Raw genomic sequence first — 26,005 nt, 5'->3', positions numbered from 1 at the left:
CCGCCAGAGAGCACACAGTTTCATCTTCATATAGAAACATCATGTAGACTTGAGCAGTTGCATGACCACTTATGGACAGATAATATTTATTAAAGAAGTTCAAGCAACTGAGTGCAAGCATTACTTGCCCACAGAAACTGGCTAGCTCATGTACCTAAGTTAATTAGTGGCACTTCAGCAGCCTGTGGGGGAAACCATCAGCGATTTACAGAGGTTTCCATACATGCCCCTTGGAGACAAATAGTCCATTTGGCTAATTAGAAGCCTGCACAAGCTTTTGCATAATTGGTCTGAAGAAAAGCCTCACACTGTACTTTCCGATTATTGGCTCATTTCTCTTTCATTAGCAAGATCTTAACAAAAAAGATTTAATTACATTAGCTCTACTTAATACTTATGTGTTCATTAATCAAGATACATCAATTTTATCAGAATTTTTAAATGGTAGAAAAATCAGTAATTGGGGGTGGGGACAAGCCAGCAGTTCCAGAGGAGAAACACATATATACTATACAGAGAATAGTCCAAACTGGGTTTATGAACTGCAGTGGGAGTTCTTAATCGCTCACTAAACGGATTTCTAAATTAGGGTATTTAGTAAAATGGGGTTCCCAAGATTTTGCCATTGCTTTTAAGGAAAATCAATTTGACAATTTGATGTAATTAGTCTATTCAAATCAAAATAGGAGATTTTTTGTGGGAAATCAGAGATATACATGTTCAGCAACAAAACCTGGTACACATCACCCCTGCAATCATTGGTTATATTTCTACAACTAAATTTAAAACTTCCATTGCAACCTATAGGAACATTTTGGGGTGGCAGTGAAGTGTTGTGACAATCATTTTGGTAACTGGTTTAGGAAAGGTCCTGTGAGCGAGCCACATATTGTCTGCGTGAGTTTTACAAAATGCTCTGCATTTGCTTACGCTTTCTATTCAATATTAATTTGAAATCTTCCACTAGAAGCTGCCAGTTCCAGATCTTGGAGGTTCCTGTGATTTTAAACAGCAATGCGGCGCACGCAGTAATAATGTGCATATGAAAATGACTAGCATATAGGCATTTAATAGAGACACATGGGTTGATAAAGTATTCCAAAAGAAACTCAAAAAAATCTTTGCATCACTGAAACAGCTACTCAGTGTACAGTTCATGTACACTTAAGCTCCACTGGAATGAAAGAGTCTATTGCAAGCCCCCGTCTCAAAACTACATTATTTGTCTAGGTTGGAGACTAAATCCTGCTCCCATTCCAAAGCGGATTGCTGGCATTTAGAGTATCTACCCAGGTCTCTAGGCATGTGCAGCTGTAGCTTCTGGAGCATCAAATACAATTTCCCACCCTATGGCCGATAGATGAATAGGAGTACGTATGTTTAGAAAGATCTAAACATCAAGCATTTATTTAAAATGTGACAATGCTTTTGACACAACAGCCCTCGTACATATCTTTGGAGTGATGACTTTGGTTGTTTCACTCTCAGCAGCATGCCCTTACTAGTTACCCCAGAATGTAAATAAAAGGCTAATGGACAAAAAGGGGCTTCTAGCTACTAACATGAATCACTTTTCTTAAAGTGACGATTCCACAGTTAGCAGAAAAACAGTGTAAACACCAGAAGAATGTAAAAAAAAAAAAATCAGTTCGTGTTCAGTTTCATCCATCTTTTTACCTGACAATTACAGTCCTCAAGAAGCAGCGTCATACATGCAGAATACAACTATGCAGCACTGGCAACAAGATAAACAGCTACTTTATACAATGAACGCCATACACAGCCGTTATGAACTACCGATACTAAAAATGAAATTCCAAGATGCCCAAAGATAAAACCGTCAACAATGAACCGGTAGAGCTGCCATCTCTTCAGCGGCCAAAAGGAACAGTGTTAACTGTATTCTTCGCTCTGGAAACGGGGGGCAGAGTTTCTGGCAGTTTCATTCTCCTGTGTTGTGATTAAGTCTATAATGGCTGTCAGGAGTGCAGTGTCAGTTGATTTAGTATTGTTCCAGTCCACAGGGTGTGGGTTTTCTATTTTCTCTTGTAGAAGGTCATCCAATTCTTTTTTCAAATCCTGCGGATAAAAGGATGTTGGTTCAGAAAGAAACCCAAGAGCAGAAAGTTTCGAAAGCCATTCTATTTTTCTATAGTGTCAAAAACTTAATACATACTTGGAAATGAAATGTATTATTCTCTTTCATTCTGCATTTTGCTAAGAATGTGTGTCAAACTTCTTGGAAATTTAACTAGCTCTTTTCTGTCCAGTTAAATGGAACTTACTTTAGGCACAGCTTTATCTGTTTCGAGTTATTCAAGAACTGTACTGTATAAAGCACTTTGAAACAAAGTAAGTTTCTCATAAGGATAAAAAAAGAATTGCCTAAGGAGTCAATGGGTTGTATCCAACTTAAGTTATAGGCAGAGGAAGCCCACTGAAATTAATGGAAGGAAGTTAGCATTGTCCCTTAATTTCAATGCATCTACTTTAATAATGAATTTGGATACAACCCAATGTCTTTAAAAGAATCCCATTTTCAATCTGAAATAATAGTTGAAGTTGTGGTTTAGTTAAACTGCATATTTTCACATCTTGTTCAAATTTACAACTTCACTCTTGATAGCACTTTTTAACAGTAACAATAAAAATAGCTGATATAGGCCAAGAAAAGACTAATGTGAAAAAAATGAGGCAAAGCACAATAAAAAGGCAATTATTTTTGAACATCAATCAGATAAGCTCAGTCTTATTTTAACATAAGGTGGTTGGTATTTGATAAATAAGTGAAATGTTTTAGTTTTTAAGATCCTATTGTACTTCTTCCCCAACCCCTTTCAGAAAAAAGCTATCCATCTGGCATTAAAATCTGGTGCTTGATTGTACTTCATCTATCTCAAGGCACAGGTGGGGGATTGAATGAACAGGGCTGTACACTGCTTATCTAAACATTAATTCTCTCTGATTACTCCACTTTAAGTGTCTTTTTCTGGAAACAGATCTGGTGGTGCAGGAAAATATCACATAGAAATAAATGCAGTATCTCCCTGTTGGTTCATTAATTCACCCCCCCCCCCAGGAAGGAAGGAGAGAGCATTTCACGTGAAATCCTAAAATGACAGTTCTCTCCAAAATGAAATGACTGAAAAGGACTGATGCCTGAAAAGATCTTTCAAGTTTATACTTTATAGGGAATTACAACACAGCAATCTAAGCAGATGTTAACATTTAGAAAAAAAGAAAGAAATGTTTTCATAACACCATACTATATAAGCTGTTCCAGGAGTATGGCAGTTGTTTGTGTAGAAGAAAATCTGAAAATGAAATGGGCAGCCCACTCACCTTCACGAGCTGTGCTATTCTTGCTGGAGACTGAAAAACAATCCACTCATCCACAGCAATTGTATCCTGATCTTTGTCCTTCTGAATAGAAATATCTCCCCCAAAGAACAAAAGGCAGTATGGAGAGACTTCTGTGCAGTCGTACAGGTATATCTGTAACAAGGAATGCAGTCAGCACATATAAACTATGTTACCACATTCAAAATAGGGCATGAGAATGTACCAGTGTATACTGAAAATGGGATCTCAAGTTACTTGGTTTTAGACTTGTGTGTAGTTCCTATGAAGTGAAATATTAATAATGTGGCAAACACTGGAAAACACTTTAGGTTCAAGGTATTCTGAAGCCAAGACAATTATTATTTTAATTGTGAAAGGTTTCACTCCCATAGTTAGCTGCATTACATGCAAAGAAGTGATGAGCAAAGATTTGCTGTTCTTCCTTGACTAGAAACAAGAGTAGTCATAAGGCATAGCTAAAATATGTGATATCCCTAGGCCTGTTAAAAAACCCCAAACACTACACCCTTTTGCATTCCATGGGCTGTGCTTCTCAATGTGCTCTCCTCCCTTCTGGAATGACAGTCGTAAGATCACAAGAAGCATGGAGGACATGAGAATCTGAAGAATTCCACTGTGAGCAGCAGGCATCAGGAGGGAGAAGGGAGGGCACAGAACAGGAATGAAGCATTAAAAGCTACCGATATTGCCATCTCTCAATCAGGAGTTGTCATTTCGAGGTCCCTTGTAAAGTGCAGTGATAACTGCAGTGAGTGGAGCTGCGTACAGACCAGACTAGTTAAGCTAACTAAGACTGTAATTGCTTCAACAGAACAGACTGTGGAGAGACTTAAAATACACCCACATTTATCCTTAAAACAACACAAAATAAATTTTCACTTACACTGCTTGTCCTCATCTTCAAATGGTAAACAAGCCAGTTGTAATGGAATTCTGTCTCTTCAACATTGACAGACTTGGGATGGATGTAAACCGTTCCATCTGTTTTAGTGGAAACTTTAACCCTTAAGACACAGACAAATCACTTATAATTCAGCTACAAAGGAATAACATGCACATATGTTCAAAGATTTAAGATAACCGCCCTTCAAAAAGAGACTTGTAATGTGCCATTAGGGCTATCAGCAATTTCTAAATTAGATACTGCTGCAAGATATTTAGGCAAGAACTGAAAGGAAAAACAAGAAGGATTTTAAGCACCTATACTTTAAAAAGTTCCACTTCAAAATCAGACTACAGTATCAGATTACTTTAAAGATTTGTGTTATATTAATTAAAGAATAATAAGGTATCAGTTGAACTTCACTGCAATTTGTGTGCTCTATTCCCTTTTTCATTCTGAGCAAGAAGATATTGCTTGCATAAAGGATAATCCCAGTGATGAGGAAAGGAAAATTATACTGTCCTGTCTATGATAGTATCCTCATTTCAATTTCTCTTTTGAAACCCAACACATTTCCAAAACAAGAGGAAAATAAGTGTTTGATATACGGAAAGCCATTTTCTATCATCATTATTAGTGACCTATCCAGTCCAGGGCTTATCATCAAAGCAAAATATAATCAATTTATTTTTGCTAGCCATCTACCAAATAAAACATAGATTGTGGAGACGGGATCAAGAGAACTCTGCTTATTCAGTCTTAAATTTTTATTTGTGGCTCCACCTAGTGGCAAAACTATGCTATTACATTTTGCTCAATTCAAATAGGAACGAGCAATCTGCATACTGGTTATTGTGTTAAGCATGCCTTAACACAAAAGACCACTATTTCAGACACAATGGACTATTCTAGCCAAAAGAGCAATGTAAAAAATTAATAAATAAATTTGTGGTTCTCCCTTGGGATGATCTCCACAAAATTTCTGTTCATCTGGAGCTGCAGGATCCCAAAATTAACCCAAGTATCACCTGCCCAATCTGTTGTCTCACCTGAGTGTGTGGAGGGGGAGGAGGGGGGCAATAATCACATGCTCCCCCAGAACTCAAGTATTCCTAGACTACATAGTTAGCAACACGAGGAAAAATATATTCCAGCCTTCTTCCAACTACGTAGAAACCCTTGTTTAATATATTCACACACACACACATTCTTGGAAAAAGAGCATGGAGAAGAAAAAGCCTTACATTTTTCTCTTTTTGCTGAAGTTTGCTCGGATCTTTGCAACCTTTGGATATAAGCCAGCACAAATAACAGCTTTGAGTAGCTTCTCATTGTCTAGAAAAGAAAACAGCCAAGTGAATCAACAATTCACAAAGGGAGAATTGAAAGCGTATCTGGTTACTGCTCCTCTTCAGAATTTACCTGAGTTCGTGTTGGATTTGGGATCTCTGGGGCTTCTACTATTCACAAACCCAGCTGCAAGGAGATGTTCAGCAAACTGCCCTTTCATGTTACGCAGCATCTAGAGAACAGCATGAATCGATCAATTTGTTCTTACAGATAATGTCAAACTAAATCTGTTTCAAAAGTGTACGTTTTCTCGCTAGAGACAAAGAACTATTACCTGCAGAGTATTTGAAGAAAGAAAATACTCCCAGCAATAATCTTTTTCACACCTGAAGCCACGTCGCTGGGCCTCTTCCCAACCCTGAAAGCACAATTATTATTATTTATTATTATTACTATTATTATTATTATTTAGTATAGGTCCTTTTAAAGGAAAACTGGAGCTGAACTGAATCTGATTTTTATATCTTCCTGATTTGAATGCCAGATGGAATAAGAAAGCATTTTATAGAGTAGCAAAGAAGGTCAATATGAAGTGTCACAATAAGAGTGACCAAAAAAAATAATATGGAGTGCATACATTCCTTTCACAGAGCTGTATTAAGTCAACACATCCAGATTAGAACTAATTCAGCAGCTAAAAGGAAACTACAATTCATATCACTTCCTTATTCCACTATGCATAAAGGGAAAAGATCTAGAACGGCAATAATTAATCCTGGTCTCCAAAACAAGAGGAAGAAACACTTCATGAACTGCAAGTTGGAGGAGATACAGGATTAAAATTAGACCCATATATTAAAATTGTTTAGAGCAAATCATAGCAGAAAACAATGAAATTTGGAATAAAAAGCTAACCTACTAGTAATACCCTCCTAGTGGTGCATCAGTTAAACTGCTAGCACATTTGCAAAGCTAAGCAGGGTCCAGAATTCTAGTTACAGGGTCCAGAATGGCTTCAAATTGGATGGGGGGGGGTTGAGATTCCTGAATTGCAGGAGGTTGCACTTAGATGATGCTCAGGGTCCTTTCCAACCACACAATTCCATTGTTCTATAATCTCCATACTAAATGCATACTTGGGTTTAATACTAGTTTGTCACCACTACTAGTAAATCAAGCATGGACCGTGAAGATATCATCTCTGTGCAATGTGAGCTGTTCATGCTAATATTTGAATCCTCTTTATATTATTTATTTAATAAACGATGTTCCCCCTGTGAATCCACCACCTGTCAACTAGAACAGTGCTTCCCAAACTTCACCCCGTCGTGGACAAGTTGAAAAGTGCTGAGGGTCTTGGCAGACCATTTAACGACTTCTCTGCCTGTTGCAACCATTGTAATTCCATAGAATTCAAATTGTAATGCAATAGTATACAATATATTAATAAAAGCAGCAATGAAAATGACTATTCCATGCAATGGATGTGCTGTCTCACATCTTCGAACAAATACCCAGGAATGCCAGGGAACCACCATGAAACTTGCAGACCACTGTTGGTCAATGGATCACATATCTACCTTGAAAGCATTCACAATGGTGAGGTGATCACTTTTAGAACTCTTTGACAGTTCCTTTCTTCTTGCGTCTGCTACTTTTTCTTTACCCTTAAGAGAAAAAAACACAAAGTTGGACTAATCTGTGTATTAAAAAGAAGAAAGAAAGACTCAGGAGATATAACCAAGAAAAACTAAGTGCAATTTGCTGTAAGACTAAAACATAGCACATTACAAGGGGGGGGGGGGATCTTTCTGAAATTAAAGGCTTCATCTTCAAAGAACAAAAATTTAAATTAAAACAAAAATTACTTTTAACGCTCTCTATAAATACTTTACCAAGGGAATGACAAAAGGGTCCTTGAAGCTGAGGCTGGCAGCAATAGTGAGAACAGGATCTAAGCAACAGAATAAAGCTCCAAAGAGAATCATTTTTCCTATGTGTGGCTCCACTGGTAATCGCGCCAAATGAACTCCAAGGGGAGTCAATTCTTCTTGCCTATCCAAGGCATTCTGTTAAAGGGATGACACAAAAAAGGAAGAAGAACATAAACAATGAAAAAGAGTATCAACATTTGGTTGAAATCCTTGTTAAAGAAGCCTAAATTCTGTCCCTTAAGTTTTAAGGTACGGTGAAACTTAGTTTCACATTTATTTAGAATAGCACCACCTGTTTTCATAATTACAATTTTCACCAATAAGGTTGGGACAGCAGAGAAGAGTAGCAAATGTACTGGAATAAACATGGTTGAGGAAAACTGTGAGCAATAATCATGAAGACAACTCAGGTAGGTATCCAGGGTGAAGGTGCTGAAACCCCATCCACGGTTAGAAGCTCCCTAAGTCTTTAGACTCATTGCCTCAGTTTTCTATCGCTCAGCAAGATGCTTGCTTTAAAAGTACCCAGATGCCATGTACTACTCCAAATTAATGAACGTACACACAAATTAGCAAATCATCAAGACACAAAATTCTGAGCACCAGAATTTCTTGTTCCAACAGGCTTTTAGGAATTGACTGCTTTTAATTAAAGGGCTGGTGCCGTGATATTTTTAATGTAATTATTGGTATGTTTTAAACAGATTTTACGTATGTATATAGTTTTAATTATATTTGAATTATTGCTTTTCCAGTTTTAGCAGTTTTTCTTTTTATCTGTAAGTTGCCTTGAGTCCCATCAGGGAAGAAGACAGGGAATAATAATAATAATAAGTGATTTTTACTGTTGTTCTCAAAGCTTATTTGAATTTTAATAAAATACCAACTGAACAGCTGCAGCAAAATGAGCATGCACTGCCCATTGTGCTTTAGCTAGTGTAAAAATTCATTATCTTATTCCATTTCAATGTCCTGATTTTTCTAGTTACATCCGTCATCAGAAAAATTATAAAAACAGTACTTTCCAAGTCAAAACTAGATATTATTTGATTTGGGTGAAGTTCAATTTTAAATTGCACTATCGTTTAAACTACACTTCTTAGTGCAAAAAGTTTATTATATTAAGACTTCAAGTGTTTTATGTTTTCCTTGCCTTAGCTACGAAAATCATGTATAAAGCTTAAACAATATCTACAGTAAACATTTGTGATTGCTCAGTTTAATGAATGATTTCTAAGTACCATGAATGAACATTCTCAAGCCTAAACAAGTTGTGAACTGCCCTGAGTTCTATGGAAGAAGGGTGCTATACAAATTTGTTACATAAAATAAAATATTAGTACAGGAAATAAACAAAAAATTACCAGCTGCATGAGATTTTTAATGGATAACAACACAGCATCACGTGATGGTGGATCCATCAATTTGCTCAGAAAATGGGCAATTCCTCCAAGCTTTAAGATCTGAAAGAAAACAAAGTTCATCCTATCAATACTACTTGAACGAACTCCAAATCTTTATGCTTGATGCAAAATCCTTTACCGGAAAGGCTACCCTAACAGGGTATATATTATATATATATTACCTTGATTTGCAAACAAAGTTCTTCCAAAGGTGTCCTCAGGATTTCTGGCAACTGATAATCGTCTAGCAAACTGGCACGCAGACCATTGTACAAGTGGTAGCAGTTACCAGGCTGGACTCTGCAGGAAGTTAAAATATTTTGACACTGTAGTAACATTGATGTGTTATAAGTAAAAGCGGCTTAGCAGTATACCTTTTATGCAAAACTTGCAATGAAAGAATGAGAAGCTCAGTGTACCATCAAGAAGCAATTATAAAGAGAAGCAATAATCTAGGACAGGGGTGGGGAACCCCAGGCACAGACACAAAATGAGACCCTCCAGACCTCTTAATATGGCCCTCAAGACTTTCCCCAAGCCACACCTCTCATCAGCACTACTCTGCCCCTTGAGTGTTTTTGCCTGGCTGGAATGCGTCCCTTTAAGAGTTCTGTGCCTAGATAGAGGGAGAGGTGTGTGCGTGCATGCGCGCGCGCACACACAAAAATATGTGTATGCATAAACCTCTGGCTCCTGCATAGTTGAAATGTTGCCTACTGTTCAAAGGTAAGAGTCATGGTTGTTGCTCTACCCTTTTTTGCTCTAGCCAATATTGCCACTGGCATGAAACCCTGGAAGGGAACACATCCCTTGAGCTAAAGAATGTTTGCCATATCTGATCAAGGACAGCAGCCTCGTGCAACAAAATGAAGAAAATGTTACCAAACCAACACCAGCTTCTTTTTATATATGGCACAGGGAATAATAAATGCAAATATGGTGCAGGCAGGGATGATCTACCTGACAGTCTGACATATGTCAACAGAAAACTAAGGACCACAATGCACTCCCCTTTGCTCAGTATGAGACAATAACCTTATAAGATGGGATTGCACCAAATCTGCAATGCGGTGAAAGGTTATGCCTGATTGGTCTCACAAAGGATAGAATGGCAACTGTTGAGTGAAGCAACTTTGTGCAGCTAAACAGCTATGCACCTATTACACATTTTTCTATATTCACCAATGCTCTTGAATACCAGAGTTCTAGGCAAATTCATTTCCAAGTGATTATGTGGGAAGATATTAAGTACTTCCACAGTTAGTGGGAGTAATTTTCAGGTAGCAATACTGTGAAGGAAAACTCTTCAAGGATAGTGATACTGAACTTTCTTTTTCTTTATGTACTATCTGGTAAGCAGATAATATCTAGAGAAACGCACTGAGTAAAAATGCTAAGAGAGTAATCTACAGGACATGATTTATTTGTACTACGTGTACATTAAAGGTAAAGGTACCTCTGAACGTTAGGTCCAGTCGCAGACGACTCTGGGGTTGTGGCGCTCATCTCACTCTATAGGCCGAGGGAGCCGGTGTTTGTCCACAGACAGCTTCTGGGTCATGTGGCCAACATGACTAAGCTGCTTCTGGCAAACCAGAGCAGTGTACAGAAACGCCGTTTACCTTCCCACCAGAGTGGTACCTATTTACCTACTTGCACTTTGATGTGCTTTTGAACTGCTAGGTGGGCAGGAGTTGGGACCAAACAACGTGAGCTCACCCCATCATGGGGATTCGAACCGCCGACCTTCTGATCAGCAAGCCCTAGGTTCTGTAGCGCCACCCACGTCCCTCCACATGTACATTAACTCACTACCAATTATTTGTGCTCAAGAGCCCAACCTCTGCTCACACAGCATCTCCACATAGGGAGAGAGGAAATCGGGCTACAAGACCTATACGTATCAACTAGGCCAGTGTTTCCCAACCTTGTGCCTCCAGATGTTTTTGGCCTACAACTCCCATCATCCCTAGCTAGCAAGACCAGTGGTCAGGGATGATGGGAGTTGTAGGCCAAAAACATCTGGAGGCACAAGGTTGGGAAACACTGAACTAGGCATATGTGCTGTGCCTATAGTCCTATGTCTTAAGGTTTTATTTGAAGGAGTTCAACAAATTCAAACAATTCAAGTGTCAAGATAGTGAAGAATTTTTTTCTATATTGTATTTTTAGACTGTAATAGAGAGATTGTGCTGCTGAACTACTTTAACTTCTAAAACTAAGTTTAAATCCCTGAAGAACAGTTGTGCTGGACTATGGAAGTAAAAAAAGAACCCTAAGAAATCCATGTAACTGCTTAAAGGCTAACAGAAGTATTCTGGTATAAGGTTTTGCAGGTTAGAGCCTCCTTTATCAAAGGTTTGATGATACAAGAGGATGCTCCAATCTATTCATGCTCCAATCTAAAATGCATTGGGCTCTACCATACCACTTTGGGTATTCAGTTTATAAAAATTAAATATCAAAGGGGCAAAAAACAAAGCAAAAAACTAAGCCAGCAAATAAAGTCACTTCAGATTAATCAATAAAATCAGCAAAGTGAGGGGGAAAGTTAATGTCTTTAAAGTAAACTTTAAATAATTTTTTTTATTAAATATTTGAAAATGTTCATTATTGCAATAGCCAAGGTTTCGCTGCTTCTGTCCATTCTGTTACAATAGATTACTCTTACCTTCCTGCTCTACCTTTCCTCTGCTTAGCGTTTGCTTTGCTAACCCACTCTGCAGCCATTGTGCTAATGTTGTTCTGTGTATCAAAGTTAGTTTCCTTTATCTTTCCTCCATCTATAACGTATACCACATCGTCTATGGTGATGCTGCAGAAATGGGAAGCAGGAAGAAATGGTTAGCTTTTGTACATCAAATAGAGACAATTTGCATTGATTACGTCAATCTGTAAAAGAAATTGCCCCTTACGAAACACACAAATTGTCCTGCAATCAATCGTAATGAACAAAGACTACCACTCACTACAGTTTTGCTATTTCTTACATAATAAGCACAGATCCACCAAGGAGTGAATTCTGCAAGAAAACCAAAAAGCTAAAAATGCTCAGACTGAAGCAAGACTAACTGAACATGTCAGAAGCTAAGACTGTCGGCAGACATGCTTAAGCTATTATTATTATTTTACAGATTCATAAACCACTTCACAGCCACAAACTACTGCAGTAGTGTGCAAAAAGATAAAGGAGGTAAAATACACAAAAAATAACACTAACAATAAACCAATTTTTACATTGATACAATTAATAGCCCATAAGATGACTGGGTCATACTTAAGGGAAAGTTTTTAGATCTAATCATTAAGACAGCAGGCACTTGTCTAACTTAAGCATACTAATCTGGAAATAAGTTCTATTTTTAAGCAAGCATGTTTTGGGTTGGAGCCTTAGGATAATCAGCTGTAAGCATACTTAATGGAAACTGTTATCCCTTGGGGTTTTCTAACAAGCAATCCAGTCTAGGCAGCACTCGTATCTAATTCCCAAACTTTCAGTGTAATGGATATTGAGGAGGGAAGAGTCTGGGTTATAACTTCTTTTGCCTAGCTTCATGTGCACTGTTTTAGGGATTAGGGTCAGTTTCCACACCTAACTTATTCCACAGGCCAACAGATATTGCTTAATGCTGACGCCAATTTATAAAAGCCGAAAAGGAACTGTTGATCATATTGCAAACAGTTTTTCTTAATGATTGCAGCTCCCCCTGCAGCTCCAAGTCAGGAAATGCCAAAGTTTCAAGGCAAGGCTTTGCTGTTGCTCCTCTCCTCTTGAGGCTCAGTCAGCTTCCTGTCTAAACTCTAAAGCACATCTTCTCATGATCTCTTGCTCTGCACTAAGCCATTTTTTTCTAATTTTACCTCCCCTCCACTTTCCATACCTGCTTGTATTTTCTGTTATTCTTCCTCTCCAAAAAGGAAAATGCAAAAACATTGTTTACCTCGGCCTTTATTCTCCCCTCCCCCACTTTTTATTGGGCTCCAGGAGGACTGAAAACTGTTTCCCTTTCAAAGAAAAAAAGGGGGAAAACATTGCAGGCATTGTGCTTAAAAGTGCCAGCATTCAAAAAGAAACTCCACGGATTAATTGGGCAGCACTCAAGAGAGAATGTGTTGCTTTCCCTTGTACAGTATATGCATTCTACATTAAATTTCCACATTAACTATCTGATGAATCCAAAGTGGAAAAGCAGCTTCACTGTACATGTTTTTAATTTATTTTATTGCTCATTCCACCACATAAAGGAATTAAACATTTTAATTTACACTTTTGATGAAAATACTCCTTTTGCCCAACAAGTTAATTTCAAGGATTGCTAGAAGCATAAACAAAGATTTACCTAGTCTCAGCGATGTTGGTAGCAATTACAATTTTACGGACTCCAGGGGGGGTCCTTTTAAAAACCTAAAGAAAAACAAAATCAAAGAGAAAAAGTGTTTCTTCCAGAAATTTCTTTTTCATCCTAATATTTGTTTACTTAATTTAATTTTTTTCAGTCAAGACATGCACATGCATACACTCATCACTAAATTTAAACACCAGAGTAACAACACATTAATGGATAGTTGAAACATTTTATTAAGGTTTTATTACAACAGCAATCCAAGAAGAAAAGAGTTATTTGGAATGAAGGATATGATCTCTTGAAAAGCAGGTGGATAGAAGCATCCCATGTTTTAACAGGCATGGCAGAGTCCAGTTGAGACATTGTGTTCTATATCATAGAGAGTGGCTGGGTAAACCCAGCCAGATCGTTGGGATATAAATAATAAATTTTTATTTATTATTATTATTATTATTATTATTATTATTAGAGGCACATGAGCCCACACTCTGTTCCCAATTTCCAAGGCCATGGAGATTCCACAATATGAAAAATTGATTCCTTCCTTGCTGCTTAGTAAGACTGAAATGTTTAATGTTACTTAAAATAATAAATATGATTGGGCAACAAATAAACATATGCACTTGAATTCAGAGAAACAACAGGGGGAAGGGGGGGGAGATGGAATATGACCTCCCTGCTTCCCTCATCTTAGTGGTAGTCACCCCAAATACCTCACTAAAGGGTTGTGAGACCCTGCTAAATAAGGCGGGTTATGGGGTGGGGACTGAAAATCAGAGGCATATTTGTTCCCAGAAGTTATCTTCTACCCAGTATTTCCACCAGCATTTCTCTGGATCCAACCAAGTAAGTTATGTGAAGGCACAGCTGTTGCAGTCATTCTACTTCAGTTTAAAAAACTGAAAACAGATTTAGAATACTCTATACCAAAATAACGACCACTGCTAATTATAAAACTTACCTGGGTCTGGTTAACAGTAGGCATCAACGAATGCAGAGGTATAATAACGAACCTATCTGAAAAATAAAATCGGCATTATGGTACTACTCTAAGTAAAATTCAGTTTGAAAGAAAAACTAAAAATCTAGAAAAAATTAAAAATATAAATGAGGTACAGTTATAGGAAAAATGAACTATTTTCTTCAAGGAGCCACAGCTTCTCGTTACAAATAATATTTTTGAAAGCACTAGTTAATTTATTCATTTTATTTTGCCAATAAGAAAGAAAATTGATAACCTTTCTATCTTTTGCCTTAAATATTGCCTTGTAGCATTAAACTGAAAAAGTCTTTGAGGTCAGCAGCTTGTTAGGTAAAGTTAAAATTAAACCTTTGAATATTTTAAATTTATTGCTAGAATCATTAACGGCTATCCATTTGATTCACCCAAATAAACTGATCTGCTCTCAAAGGAAATGCAAAGCTCAACATCCTTGAAACATTTGTTCCGCAGTGGGTTATGTTTGTGCGATGTCATCATGCGAAACCACATTAAGGATGGAGACTGCTATCCTTGACATTTAACAGTAACCAATTTATTCGCGAGCATGGCCAAACTTGGCCCTCCAGCTGTTTTGTGACTACAACTCCCATCATCCCTAGCTAAGAGGACTAGTGGTCAGGGATGATGGGAATTATAGTCCCTAAACAGCTGGAGGGCCAAGTTTGGCCATGCCTGAGTTAGGGGGATTTACCAGCCAACACTGTAACTGACATGCCACCCCAGATGCTATCACCTACTGGTCCCCTGCAGTGGCTGTTGGGATGCCAGTTCAACCATTGAACTGCATTCAAATGCATTTTTAAGAAAGACAGTGGGAATTATGGTTCTGGCAGTCATGCAAAGGGGAGAGATGCAGGGCAACAGAAAGAGGGGCAGAGGCTCAGAATGGCAGCTAGCAAGGTTCAGTAGGCTTTAGGGACAGAAAACCCTCCAAGTCTTACTGAAGCATCTTGACAGTGCTAATTTAACTGCTCATCCTAATTTAAGACTATTTAATGTAGGCCAACATTCATTTGAAAAGGGTAGCTGAATTCTGAACTTGTCTGCCAACTTGCATATGCTTAGGACGGTGAACATCAACAGCTATGTTGGCACAATTTACAATCTATGATGCTGTGTTGATAGTGGTGCCAAAAGGTGCTGGGAGGGTTTGGGTAACAGTTTATAAAGAAAACCCCTAGTTCGCAGCAGAATATTTTAAGAAAATCAAAGAAGATGATTTACCTGACTTAAACATAACTTGAGACATCAGAAGGTCATTTAGAGTGCTAATGTTGTCCCACCCAGGGAGAAATACAAGTATTGCACCATCCTACATGAACACAGGTACATGGAGAAATAGATTATCCAACATGGATGCATAGTTCAACCCATAAAGCACACATCATGGCCAAGTTCAGACATGTTGTTAAGCCACAATTTAGGAAGTTTGGATCCCGCTCACAAATTTAGTTTGTTTCGCCTAATGTTGATTTGTGTCCCCTCCACAGGGTCTCACCTCCTCTTTGAATAGTCAGCTTGTTTACAAAGTGAGTGGTGCAATCAGTCTGTTGCCTGGTAGGATGAGGAGGGTACAGAGGTCTGTGAAAAGGCCAGCAAGAAACTCTTAGCTGCCCAAGTAGTTTTGTTTGAGTCTTGCATCTGTGCACTCAATGGGTGGCAGGGAAGGGGCAACACAACAAATTAGAATTAAACCAGGGTACTGAACTTGGATGTAATGGCAGACTACAGTTAACATAAGCCAAGATTCATGCACCAATTTTAAACCATAGGGTTTCAGAACATGATTTGTTAGCCAAAAACAAGCCATGATTATCCCACTGGGGCAGATTCATATGTGCAAGCAAACCAGGGATTAAGTATTGCATCCAATTCAACCTGTAAACTTTATTTTTGGTATTTCTAAAACCTTGCAATCACATTCTTAATATTATTTGCAATTTGAAAATGATATGCAGCAGAAACACTTGATTCTGAGTAACTTTTCTCCCCCAGTACCACTACTGTCACTATCACATTTTTTCAGGTAATAGAGCAAAGCGCCAAAATACAATTGAAAGCACTGGTAATCATGAAGGCAGTATTATCTGCGTATGTTCGATTTTATTATGTGAACTAACATGGAAGACATTATTGCTCAAAAACTATCTTAAAATACAGTGGTACCTCGGGATGCGAACGGGATCTGCCTCTGCGGGTCACGTTTCATCACTTCTGCGCATGACGCCATTATGATGGTCTGCACATGCGCACGCGGCAAAACCCGGAAGTAACGCACTCCGTTACTTCCGGGTCGCTGTGGAGTGCAACCTGAATTTGCCTAACCCAAAGCGTATTCATCCCGAGGTATGACTGTACTATCTTCTATTTTCAAAACTTATGGTGTTAAATAAAATGGGATTAAGCTAGAACTTAGTACAAAACAAACATTCTAGTCCCTGAAATGTTTGCTTGGGAGCAAGAGACATTGAAATATCCTGTTGAAGCCAAAGGGTGTGTGATTTGGGTCTGAAAAGCATTTACTCAATTTTTTTCTCTAAGATTAGTGCAGTATTGACTTTAACATACAAGCACAGAAAAACATTTGTAGCTGTTGTCTTTGCTTGTTTGTAAACAGAGTACAGTGGTACCTCGAGTTACAAAAGCCTCAGGTTACAAACGCTTCAGGTTACAAGTTCCGCTAACCCGGAAGAGTTAACTTGAGTTGAGAACTTTGCCCCAGGATGAGAACGAAAATCGTGTGCTGACAACGCAGTGGCAGCAAGAGGCCCCATTAGCAAAAGCACGCTTCTAGTTAAGAACAGTTTCAGGTTAAGAACGGACCTCCGGAACGAATTTAAGTTCGTAACTAGAGGTACCACTGTGGTTAAGGTTCCAGTCTACTCTTGAATTTCTACTATGATGTAACTGGAATACAACAACGTTATCATAGCCACTGTTTGCAGTATTGTGGTGGTGCAGTGATCGTGCCTGGAAATCAGAATATTTCTTTACTAGAGCCAAAGATACAGGACCATGGCCAACAACAAACAATAGTTTAATAATTCTTAAATCATATAATCAACTCTTGTAACATATACAGATAGGTAGCCGTGTTGGTCTGCCATAGTCAAAACAAAACAAAATTCCTTCCAGTAGCACCTTAAAGACCAACTAAGTTAGTTCTTGGTATGAGCTTTCGTGTGCATGCACACTTCTTCAGATAAGAAGTGTGCATGCACACGAAAGCTCATACCAAGAACTAACTTAGTTGGTCTTGTAACATATAAACAACATTTTTTAAAAAGACAGTGAAAACAACTTTATGTATTAGTATTAACACATACAGGGAGAAGAACTTTATATTAATCCCTGTGATTTCATATGCCTCACATCACAAGTGCACAGTTGCCTACAAAAATTCCAAGAAAACAATTCTCTACAAAATAATTTTCCTCTACAATCATTGCGTAGAACCAACACCAACTTATATTGTTTTTTATTCATGATGAGCATGAGTCAAATTTAAGCCTTTTTAAGTTCCATTTATTTTAGTAAGGGTTAAGGTTAAGTTAGTGCTTAAGTCTCTTCTCTTGAAATCTAGCAGATTTAGAATTAACTAAGTTTAATTAGGTTGACCTAATCTAATTACGAAGGGGAAATAATTTAAAAAGTGAAGTCATATTTAGTCAAGTTGAAACTCACCTCTTCTTCAAGAGCAATGTATTTGATCAGTGCTGCAATCAAATCAAGGTCAACTTTCTCATCATCCATCATTCCCAATGCATCAATTGTACTTTCTGAATACCTAGAAATCACGTACAAATAAAAAGCATTATTTAACCATATGTGCTACAGTTAAGTTTAGCACAAATACACAGGCTCTTGGTTTATACAAATAGCAAAAAAGGAGACTGGTTAATATAAACACAGATCAACAGAAGAAACTGCTGAAAGAAGACAGCAGAACAGAGTGGATCCTATTTGTTTTTAAGCAGAGAACAAATGTCAGTCTCTTTTAAACAGAGAAACTGCATGTTTATACAGAAATTCTACTGTGTTTAATAATAGTAATATATTTATATATCACCAATCTGGCTGGGTTGCCCCAGCCACTCTGGGTGGCTTCCAGCAAATTAAAACATCAAATATGGTTTGCTCCCTAGAAAGTGCTAGGATTGCAGCCATAAAGTGTCTGTCATATATGTAACAAAAATCTGAAAGTCGTACAAAAGTGAAAAATAACCCTACCGTCCTCTCAGCTGCTTCAAATAATCTGGCCACTGCTCATGATAAATTTCTTCTTTTTCTTCCTTTTCTGGCCTGCTTATGTGCCCCTGCATAAACCTCTTTTTCCAATGTGGTCTGCGATCCGTATTTTCTGGAATGTATCTTCAGAAATAAATATAGCATTCAGTAATAATGTTTGCATATTAAGTAAAAAAAATTTTTAAATCATTCTAAAAATCTCAATATAGTCTTCATATTGGGAGAAGTCAGGAATCATTATACGTCCAAATTCTGAGTTTTGATGCCACAATGTAAAAAGGAACTAAGAGGAATCATCTTCACACTAACCGTAGCTTCTCAATTACATCTTCCAAAAGGTACTCCTTGACAGGATACGTGAATCCAGGAATATGGATCATAGGACAACTGTCTGTATAAAAAGGGGAAAATATATATTACATCACCTACATTTTAGCAAACTGCATCATGCTTGAAAACAAGATACAAGACAAAACTTACAGAATAGCTAGAAGCATGAAGCTTATCCAAATAGAACATTTTTAAAAAATGCTATTGTTATAGTAATCAAAAAGCTAGTTAGGTTGTTTTTATTCTACTAGAAAGACCAAAGGGATTTAGAATGTTTAGGGAAGTTTTTAATGTTTGATTCTGTTTTTAAAATTCTCTTGGGAGCCACCAAGAGTGGCTGGGGAAACCCAGCCAGATGGGTGGAGTATAAATTATCCTTGGCATGAACTCAAGTGTTCAAAATGCTGCCAAAGATATTGTTCACTGAAGTAAAATGTTTATTGCACACAGAATATGATACTTCACCTGATAAACTGATTCTGACAAAGAATAGTTATACCACAATATGTGTGTGTCTCTTAAGGCATCATAGAACTATTACATGAAAATGCCAAGTATTCAGTGTTTCATTTCATGCAGAGATAAACTAAAAAAAGAAACAGCATATATTTTGTCTATTTATTTTCAGAAATACAGGCAACTCCACACTTCTGCACAACTGTGCACATGTGCGATACCTGAAACCCGGAAGTGTTGGAAGCGAGCTGGAAAGTCCTCCTGGCTCGTGAGGAGACTCTCCCCAGAGCCCAAAGAGGACATTCTCTTTGAGCTCCGGGGACGGTCTCCTCATGAGCTGGTGCTGTAGCGGGGTTTTATTGATGCTGCTCAGCCTCCCCGCCTAACAGCTGACAAATGAGAAAGCAGCGGCAACCTAGATTGTAACCCCCACATAAGAAGGAAGACACCTGTATTTTTTTATACTACAATGCTTCCACCATTCATAGCAAAATACAGGAGATTATTACACTTGTAAAAATGTAGATAATTTCACACACCAAAATAGTCTGAGAACTTCTCGGCATTCAGCGTAGCACTCATCAATATGACTTTCAAGTCGAGTCGTACACTTAGCAGATCTTTGATTATGGTCATTAAAACATCTGATTGGAGATTTCTCTCATGGATTTCATCGAGGATTACATGACTAACACTGGCCAATTCCCTACAACAAAAGAAGCACAGAACTGATAACCCCCCCATGCTCATAAGAAACAAAATGTTAATCAGCAGATATGAAATAATTGGAAATGAGTACTGCAAATACTATTAACAGCAGCTGATAAAGCTTTGAGGAAACACATTCAAAATTTTCTTTTGAAACAGAGAAACACATACTTATCTGACTGGAGCCACTGTAGGACAATTCCTGTTGTGCAGTACAAAATTGAGCCTTGTTTCCTTGGCAACCGGCTGAAAGATAGCCATTAAAAACAATACTTCAGTTCCTCTTGATATTGCTTTTGAAAAAGCCAGAAGATACATTTAAGTGTTATAATGACAGTCAGTACACCTTCAGCTGCACTCACTTACTAAGATTCAAGCATCCAATGTCTGGTTGTGCAATATGAAAATAAAAGCTGCAGTTCTATACACACTTATTTGGAGGTGAGCTTAGTTGAAGTCAACAGGACTTCTGAGAAAGCATGCATAGTTTGGCTTCATGGTATGCTCAGCATGCAGCCAACAAACAGAATGTCTAAGGTATGACACAACAATGCTTAATTAACCCATTTTACAAGTTGTTGCTAATCCAAACAACACACACAAATGCCACTGTTTCTTTCTTGGTTGCTCACCTGTTTTATATATACACATTACTTATAGAGGAACATAAGGTTTAACTTGACAGCAGCTTAGCAGAATAAAAGTTGCAGTGAAAAGTAAGTCTTGTGAGCACAGTCGATTGAAAGGCAAGTGGGTGGCCACTTACATCACAACTCTGATTGGTGCTCTACTTGATAATGTATTGTATTTGTAGCAATTCCTCACAAATATTTGTGGTACGGTGTTCCTATTTGTGGCAACACCCACAATTTGTGACAGCAAAATTCCAGGTGGAATAGTTAAACACCTGAAAATACATGAAAATACCATTCCCACAGTGCAGCTTATCACTTGGAGCTCTGTCTGAATGGCTGTATACACAAATACCTCATATGAAATCTTACAACCCAGCCAATAAGCATTTGCGCTGACACAATTATTCACAGGACAGGTTACTAATTTTATCACCAAAAGTTACATTGCTGCATCTGTGGAAGGAGAACCCCCTAGGTAAGTAACAGCACAGCAGGGATGCTAAAACATATGCCCACTCTAGTCTGTGCATAGACATTCTTCAAGTATAAAAACCAGCAAGAAAATACTCATGTACCTTTCAAGCCGAATTTGATATCCTGTACTCTTTCCATTACCACATACTTCAGCCCTTTCTGCCGCAACTCTCTCTGCTACCTTAACATTAAAGAAAATCTGTTAATGTTTTCTTCTTTGTAAATATGGTTACTTTATCCAAGAACAGATATAAATGTCACTTACAGAGATAGCACTGATCCTTCTAGGCTGAGTACATACAATCCTGCAGGAAGACCCCTTCCCTCGCTCAATATAGTCATCCAAGATGAACTGAGTAACTTGGGTTGTCTTTCCGCAGCCAGTTTCCCCACTTATAACAGTTACCCGACTGCTATTTATGATGTTTACAAGCTCCTATTAAAAACAAAACAAAAAAAAAATGAAACACACAGTAATCACTCTGCTGTGTGGAGATATACTTCCATGCCCTCGTTCAATTATGCACTGAACATTACCCACTCTATAAAAAATACACCAGGGACTGAAATTGTTTAATGGTGTTTCTCAACACAGTAGAACACACAAACATTTTCCACTAAATTCTCATTGCCTTTTAACATTTCATCAAATATTTTTCTTTTCCAAATCTTAATGCTCATCTGAGTTAAGACAAAAAGGCTCATATTCAAGGTATGTATTTACCTTTCTCATTCCATAAGAAGGCAACTTCTCGCGAAATCTCTGCAAAGTAAAGAAAAATTAAGTGAAAATAGAGTATATTTATAATAGATATTTATAAATTTGGTTAGCAAGTTGAATACGATTAGTGATGCTGTTAAGCTATGAACTGAAGCACCAACCTATTTTTTTTAAAAAAGCATGTTAATGTTCCCTCTAAGATGCTGAGAATCATATATATTAATAATAAATGTATTCAGCTGCAACACAACATTAACGCTTGCCTTTTCCACTAAAGGAGAAGAGGAACTAGAACTATATCAACCTCTGACTGTGTTCCTAAGCAAGTTCCTTGAGGAAAGTCAAGTTTTTAAAGTTCCTGTGCCTCTTACTGCAGTAAGGATAAAAATGGAATGAAAATATTATTTATTTTGAGGGGGAAATGATTAGCTGTCCATCAGAAGATTCCAAGGCAGTGTACAAAAATATATCTGGTTCATCTTCATAACCTAAAGAGCAGAGCTCTTGACAGCAAGCCCACATGACTGGGCTGCCCATTATACTCAATAATTTAATTCGAATCACAACTGATTACACTATATTCATCATCTTGGCTACTAGATGAAATACAGCATAAAAAACCAGCTCAGGGTTTCCACATATATTAATTCATAAATGATATCTATAATTTCTAGCCCAAAACATTTATGCAAACTTCTATTGAGATAGATAAAATTAGAGATCTAGCATAGTACAAATGGGAATACACTAGTGCAACAGAGCTTCATCTTCCCCTCCTGCCCTCAACATGCCCCAAAATCTTCTCTGGAGGCTACCTGCATTTCAATATATCTGGAATCAGTTTTTTTCTTTTTCAATTCTTCTTTAAGTTGCTCATCTAAATCAACATCAGGTTTATTTTCTTCTAAGAGATATTCTGAATCTTGATCAAGGAATGTTTTTTCCAATATTGGTCTAGTTCTTTTCGGCGCCCTCTCAACGACAGGTTTTTCCACAACAGGCTTTGGTTTTGGAGGGGTCTCCTTTGTGTACCTGGAAAAGGTGTGGTTAAGCATAAGTCTTCCAGCTCTAAGAAACACACATCAGTAGATACATTTGGTATTTATAGTTTTGATCTACAGTCCTGTGTCCAGCTATGAGTGATCCCATCCTGTAAACAACTAAGGTGGCAGCTGGCAAGCAGATAGCTCAGTCAATAAAGCATGAGACTCTTAATTTCAGGGCTGTGGGTTTGAGCCCCATGTTGAGCAAAAGATCCTCGCAATGTAGGAGGTTGGACTAAATGACTCTAGTGGTCTCTTCCAACACTACAATTAGGACTCACTGCTCTGCTTGCCTGGATTTTCCTCCCTCCCACACCACTGATATTTTGCCACAGTACTATCCCAATTATACCCTGTGCTGTATAATCCCCAAGATGCCACAAAGTTGCAAGATAAAACAAACAAAAACCTGAGATGAAAGTAGCTCAATAAATGTCACTAGCTACAGGCAACCCCCGATTTGTGCAGGGGGTGCATTCCAGGTCATTGTGAAATTGTGTGCAACTGAAACAGCCTGCAAACAACCCACCCTGCCCCTGCCCCACCTTTTAGTGATGTCTTTTATTACATTTCCGGGCTACCTCCAGATCTGGCGCTGTGCACATATTGGTTGCACCTAAAATGGGGGTTGCCTGTATTTTAGTCATTATTATTCCAAATGGCCAATTATTTCCCAATTTAGAAATACTGTTGTGATGCGATGTTCCATAAGAATATTAAGCACGAAAACAAATGAAACTGAATACAAATTACTGTAGTGTTTGATAGTAAAACAGAACATATCATGGCATGTTTAACTATTTTATAATGCAAACTACCCTTCAGTTGGTTTGCATACTGCTAACATGCTAAGTTTTGACATGATACAAAAAATATTATTACCCTTCTTCATCAGACCACCAAGACATGGCTTCTTGTTCTTTTTCATTTTTGCTCTGGACAGTGTTCAGCAACTGTACAATCTGTTCTTCTCTGCGCTCATCCATACGCACCACAGCTCTCTATATATGGAAAGAACAATGGATTTTAACAAAATCTTAAAGTGTAACATACTCCATGCTCAAAAATCTTGCTCCAATTATTTCAATGATGGACACTCCTCAATATTGTAAAAGGAGGACCACATATTCTAAATACTAAGGATATGTCAAGTTACTACTATACTTTAAATTTAATGTTTCTGTACAAAGCTGAGAAAGTCTTCATTATCTCTAACAGAAACACATAGTAAAATTCTCTGTCAGCATACACCATAGGACACCTGCACACAAATCTTCTCCATATGGAAGAACATTTCCTTTCATTCATACATGTGAGGAAAATGAATGCTATTTTTTATACCCACCTGAGTGGCATATACACGGATACAACTACTCAAGGCTCAATGAGGTTCCTTTAAGCATCATGCAAATGAGAAAGGCACCAGACACAACAAATGTACCTTGTGGGGCATGTTTGAGGGACATTCTTCAAACCTATTTTAAAAGTCTGACCTGTCATGCTCTTCCTCTCAACTTGTAGCCAAACCCCCGATCCTCAAAATATGCCTTAGAGATGAGAGGCTCACTGGAGCAGATTTGGGGCAGACATGGGGAGAGGAAAGAAACAATAAGCCCTGTTGCAGAAGCAGGACGCCACTCAAGCAGCAATGGATACAACCCTTGGTAAGATTACTGCAATGCCCCCTATAGGGGGCTTCCTTGCTCTTGACTCAGAAGCTGCTACCAATGGGGGGGGGGGATGCGCACATTTGGCAGACAGAATGGGAAATTGGATGTCCAACACCCCCAACCTCACAAAAAGTGGGTTGAGATTCGCAGCCTTGGGCCAGTCACTCCAACTGCCAGAGGACAGGACTGGGCAGAAGAGCTGTCTTTCTATTTCTGCTGGGAGCCTGAAGGGCCCTGCCCTGCTTCTTTCCACCTGGCTTGGGGCGGGGCCTGACAGCTCCATAAAGGAGTGCTTCTGCTGCTGCTAGGCAGAAAGGTTCCATTTTTGTTTTTGTTTTTAAAATTGCTTTTATTTTTATCTATGTCATTTTAAACTGTGATTGATATTAATGCTGTAGTCTTAGTTTTCGATTTCATGAATTATGTGGAAACTTTTCTTTTTGGCTGTGTACTTTCTGATGTGTTTTATTTACTGTTTATAACTTTTGTTATGTTGGTAATTACGGTATGTAAATTTTGTCATGCTGTCATGCCTTGAGCATTGTTTTAACTATGGAAAGGCGGCATACAAATAAAATGATGACGATAATGATATTGTTATTTTCCTAAATATACCTGAAGGAGTGTCTCCACCCCCGTCGTTCTGCCCGGACACTGAGGTCCAGCGCCAAGGGCCTTCTGGCGGTTCCCTCATTGCGAAAAGTGAGCTTACAGTGAACCAGACAGAGGGCCTTCTCAGTAGTGGCGCCTGCCCTGTGGAACACCCTCCCTTCAGACATGAAGGAAATAAGCAGCTATCCTATCTTTGAAGGACATCTGAAGGCAGCCCTGTTCGGGGAAGTTTTTAATATTTAATGCTGTACTGTTTTTAACACTTGATTGGGAGCCGCCCAGAGTGGCTGGGGAGACTCAGCCAGATGGGCGGGGTATAAATAATAAATTATTATTATTATTACCCAGCGCGCTCAGGAAGAACGAGGTAGGCAGGCGCACCGCGCCAGCTTTCAAAGGGCCTCTTGGATGAGGACACCTTCAAAAAGAGCGGGCCGACAGGTAAATTCCTCAGGAAAGAAGGGCTTCACCGGAGGCCTCTTCTCTCAAGCGCCACCCCCCTCAGGGGTCCCGCAACGACACATCCTGGGGCGCAAAGGGCGGGCAGGCAGCGCTCGGCCGGCCACCCTGAAGCCTCCCCCCTCACCCACCTGCTGTCTCTCGGCCTCTTTGCTCTTCTCGCCCTGCCGCCGCGCGTACCACAGGCCAATCTCACGGCCCTTCAGGTGAGGAGGGGGTCGGCCCCGGCCGCCGCCGCCGCCTCCACCACCTCTTCCGCCGCCTCCCGCTCCGCCGCGGCCAGACGACGACGACGACGACTGCGAAGCGCGGGGCCCGCCCCCGCGGCCCCGATCCCGACGGTGCTCGTAGCTCATCTTGCTGCCGCCGCTGCCAGGTACTGAGAGTCTCCCGAGCCGGCAGACGCTAAAAGGGAACCGGAAGCGGA

The 26,005-nt window shown here is 38.8% G+C and overlaps 1 protein-coding gene across 1 annotated transcript; it reads right to left on the bottom strand.

Annotated features, from left to right (window-relative positions):
* Positions 1-1,379: 1,379 nt before the first annotated feature.
* On the bottom strand, positions 1,380-25,949 carry DHX36 (DEAH-box helicase 36). The gene is made up of 25 exons (XM_081910854.1): positions 25,710-25,949; positions 23,720-23,838; positions 22,610-22,826; positions 21,798-21,836; positions 21,339-21,509; positions 21,175-21,254; positions 20,136-20,210; positions 19,796-19,962; positions 18,780-18,861; positions 18,453-18,593; positions 17,907-18,009; positions 15,447-15,534; positions 14,181-14,236; positions 13,214-13,278; positions 11,545-11,688; positions 9,056-9,173; positions 8,835-8,933; positions 7,432-7,605; positions 7,117-7,203; positions 5,871-5,954; positions 5,669-5,768; positions 5,491-5,581; positions 4,247-4,367; positions 3,343-3,495; positions 1,380-2,079 (listed from the first exon to the last, which is right to left on the bottom strand). Exons 1-25 carry the CDS (start codon positions 25,932-25,934, stop codon positions 1,894-1,896), a joined length of 2,985 nt encoding a protein of 994 aa, XP_081766980.1. The 5' UTR covers positions 25,935-25,949; the 3' UTR covers positions 1,380-1,893.
* Positions 25,950-26,005: the final 56 nt, after the last annotated feature.

This window comes from Podarcis melisellensis (genome assembly GCF_964234715.1).
Source record: "Podarcis melisellensis genome assembly, chromosome: 5".
In the NCBI taxonomy this organism is placed as follows: Eukaryota; Metazoa; Chordata; class Lepidosauria; order Squamata; family Lacertidae; genus Podarcis; species Podarcis melisellensis.
This window is presented reverse-complemented; position numbering and strand designations above follow the sequence as displayed.

Excerpts from the sequence above, each read along its gene's own strand:
- DHX36 (XM_081910854.1), bottom strand. The coding sequence starts at position 25,934 with ATGAGCTACGAGCACCGTCGGGATCGGGGCCGCGGGGGCGGGCCCCGC. Across the intron at positions 18,594-18,779 it reads GATGTAATTGAGAAGCTACG|ATACATTCCAGAAAATACGG; the intron begins GTTAGTGTGAAG and ends TTATTTCTGAAG. Across the intron at positions 15,535-17,906 it reads ACATTGCTCTTGAAGAAGAG|GATGGTGCAATACTTGTATT; the intron begins GTGAGTTTCAAC and ends GTGTTCATGTAG.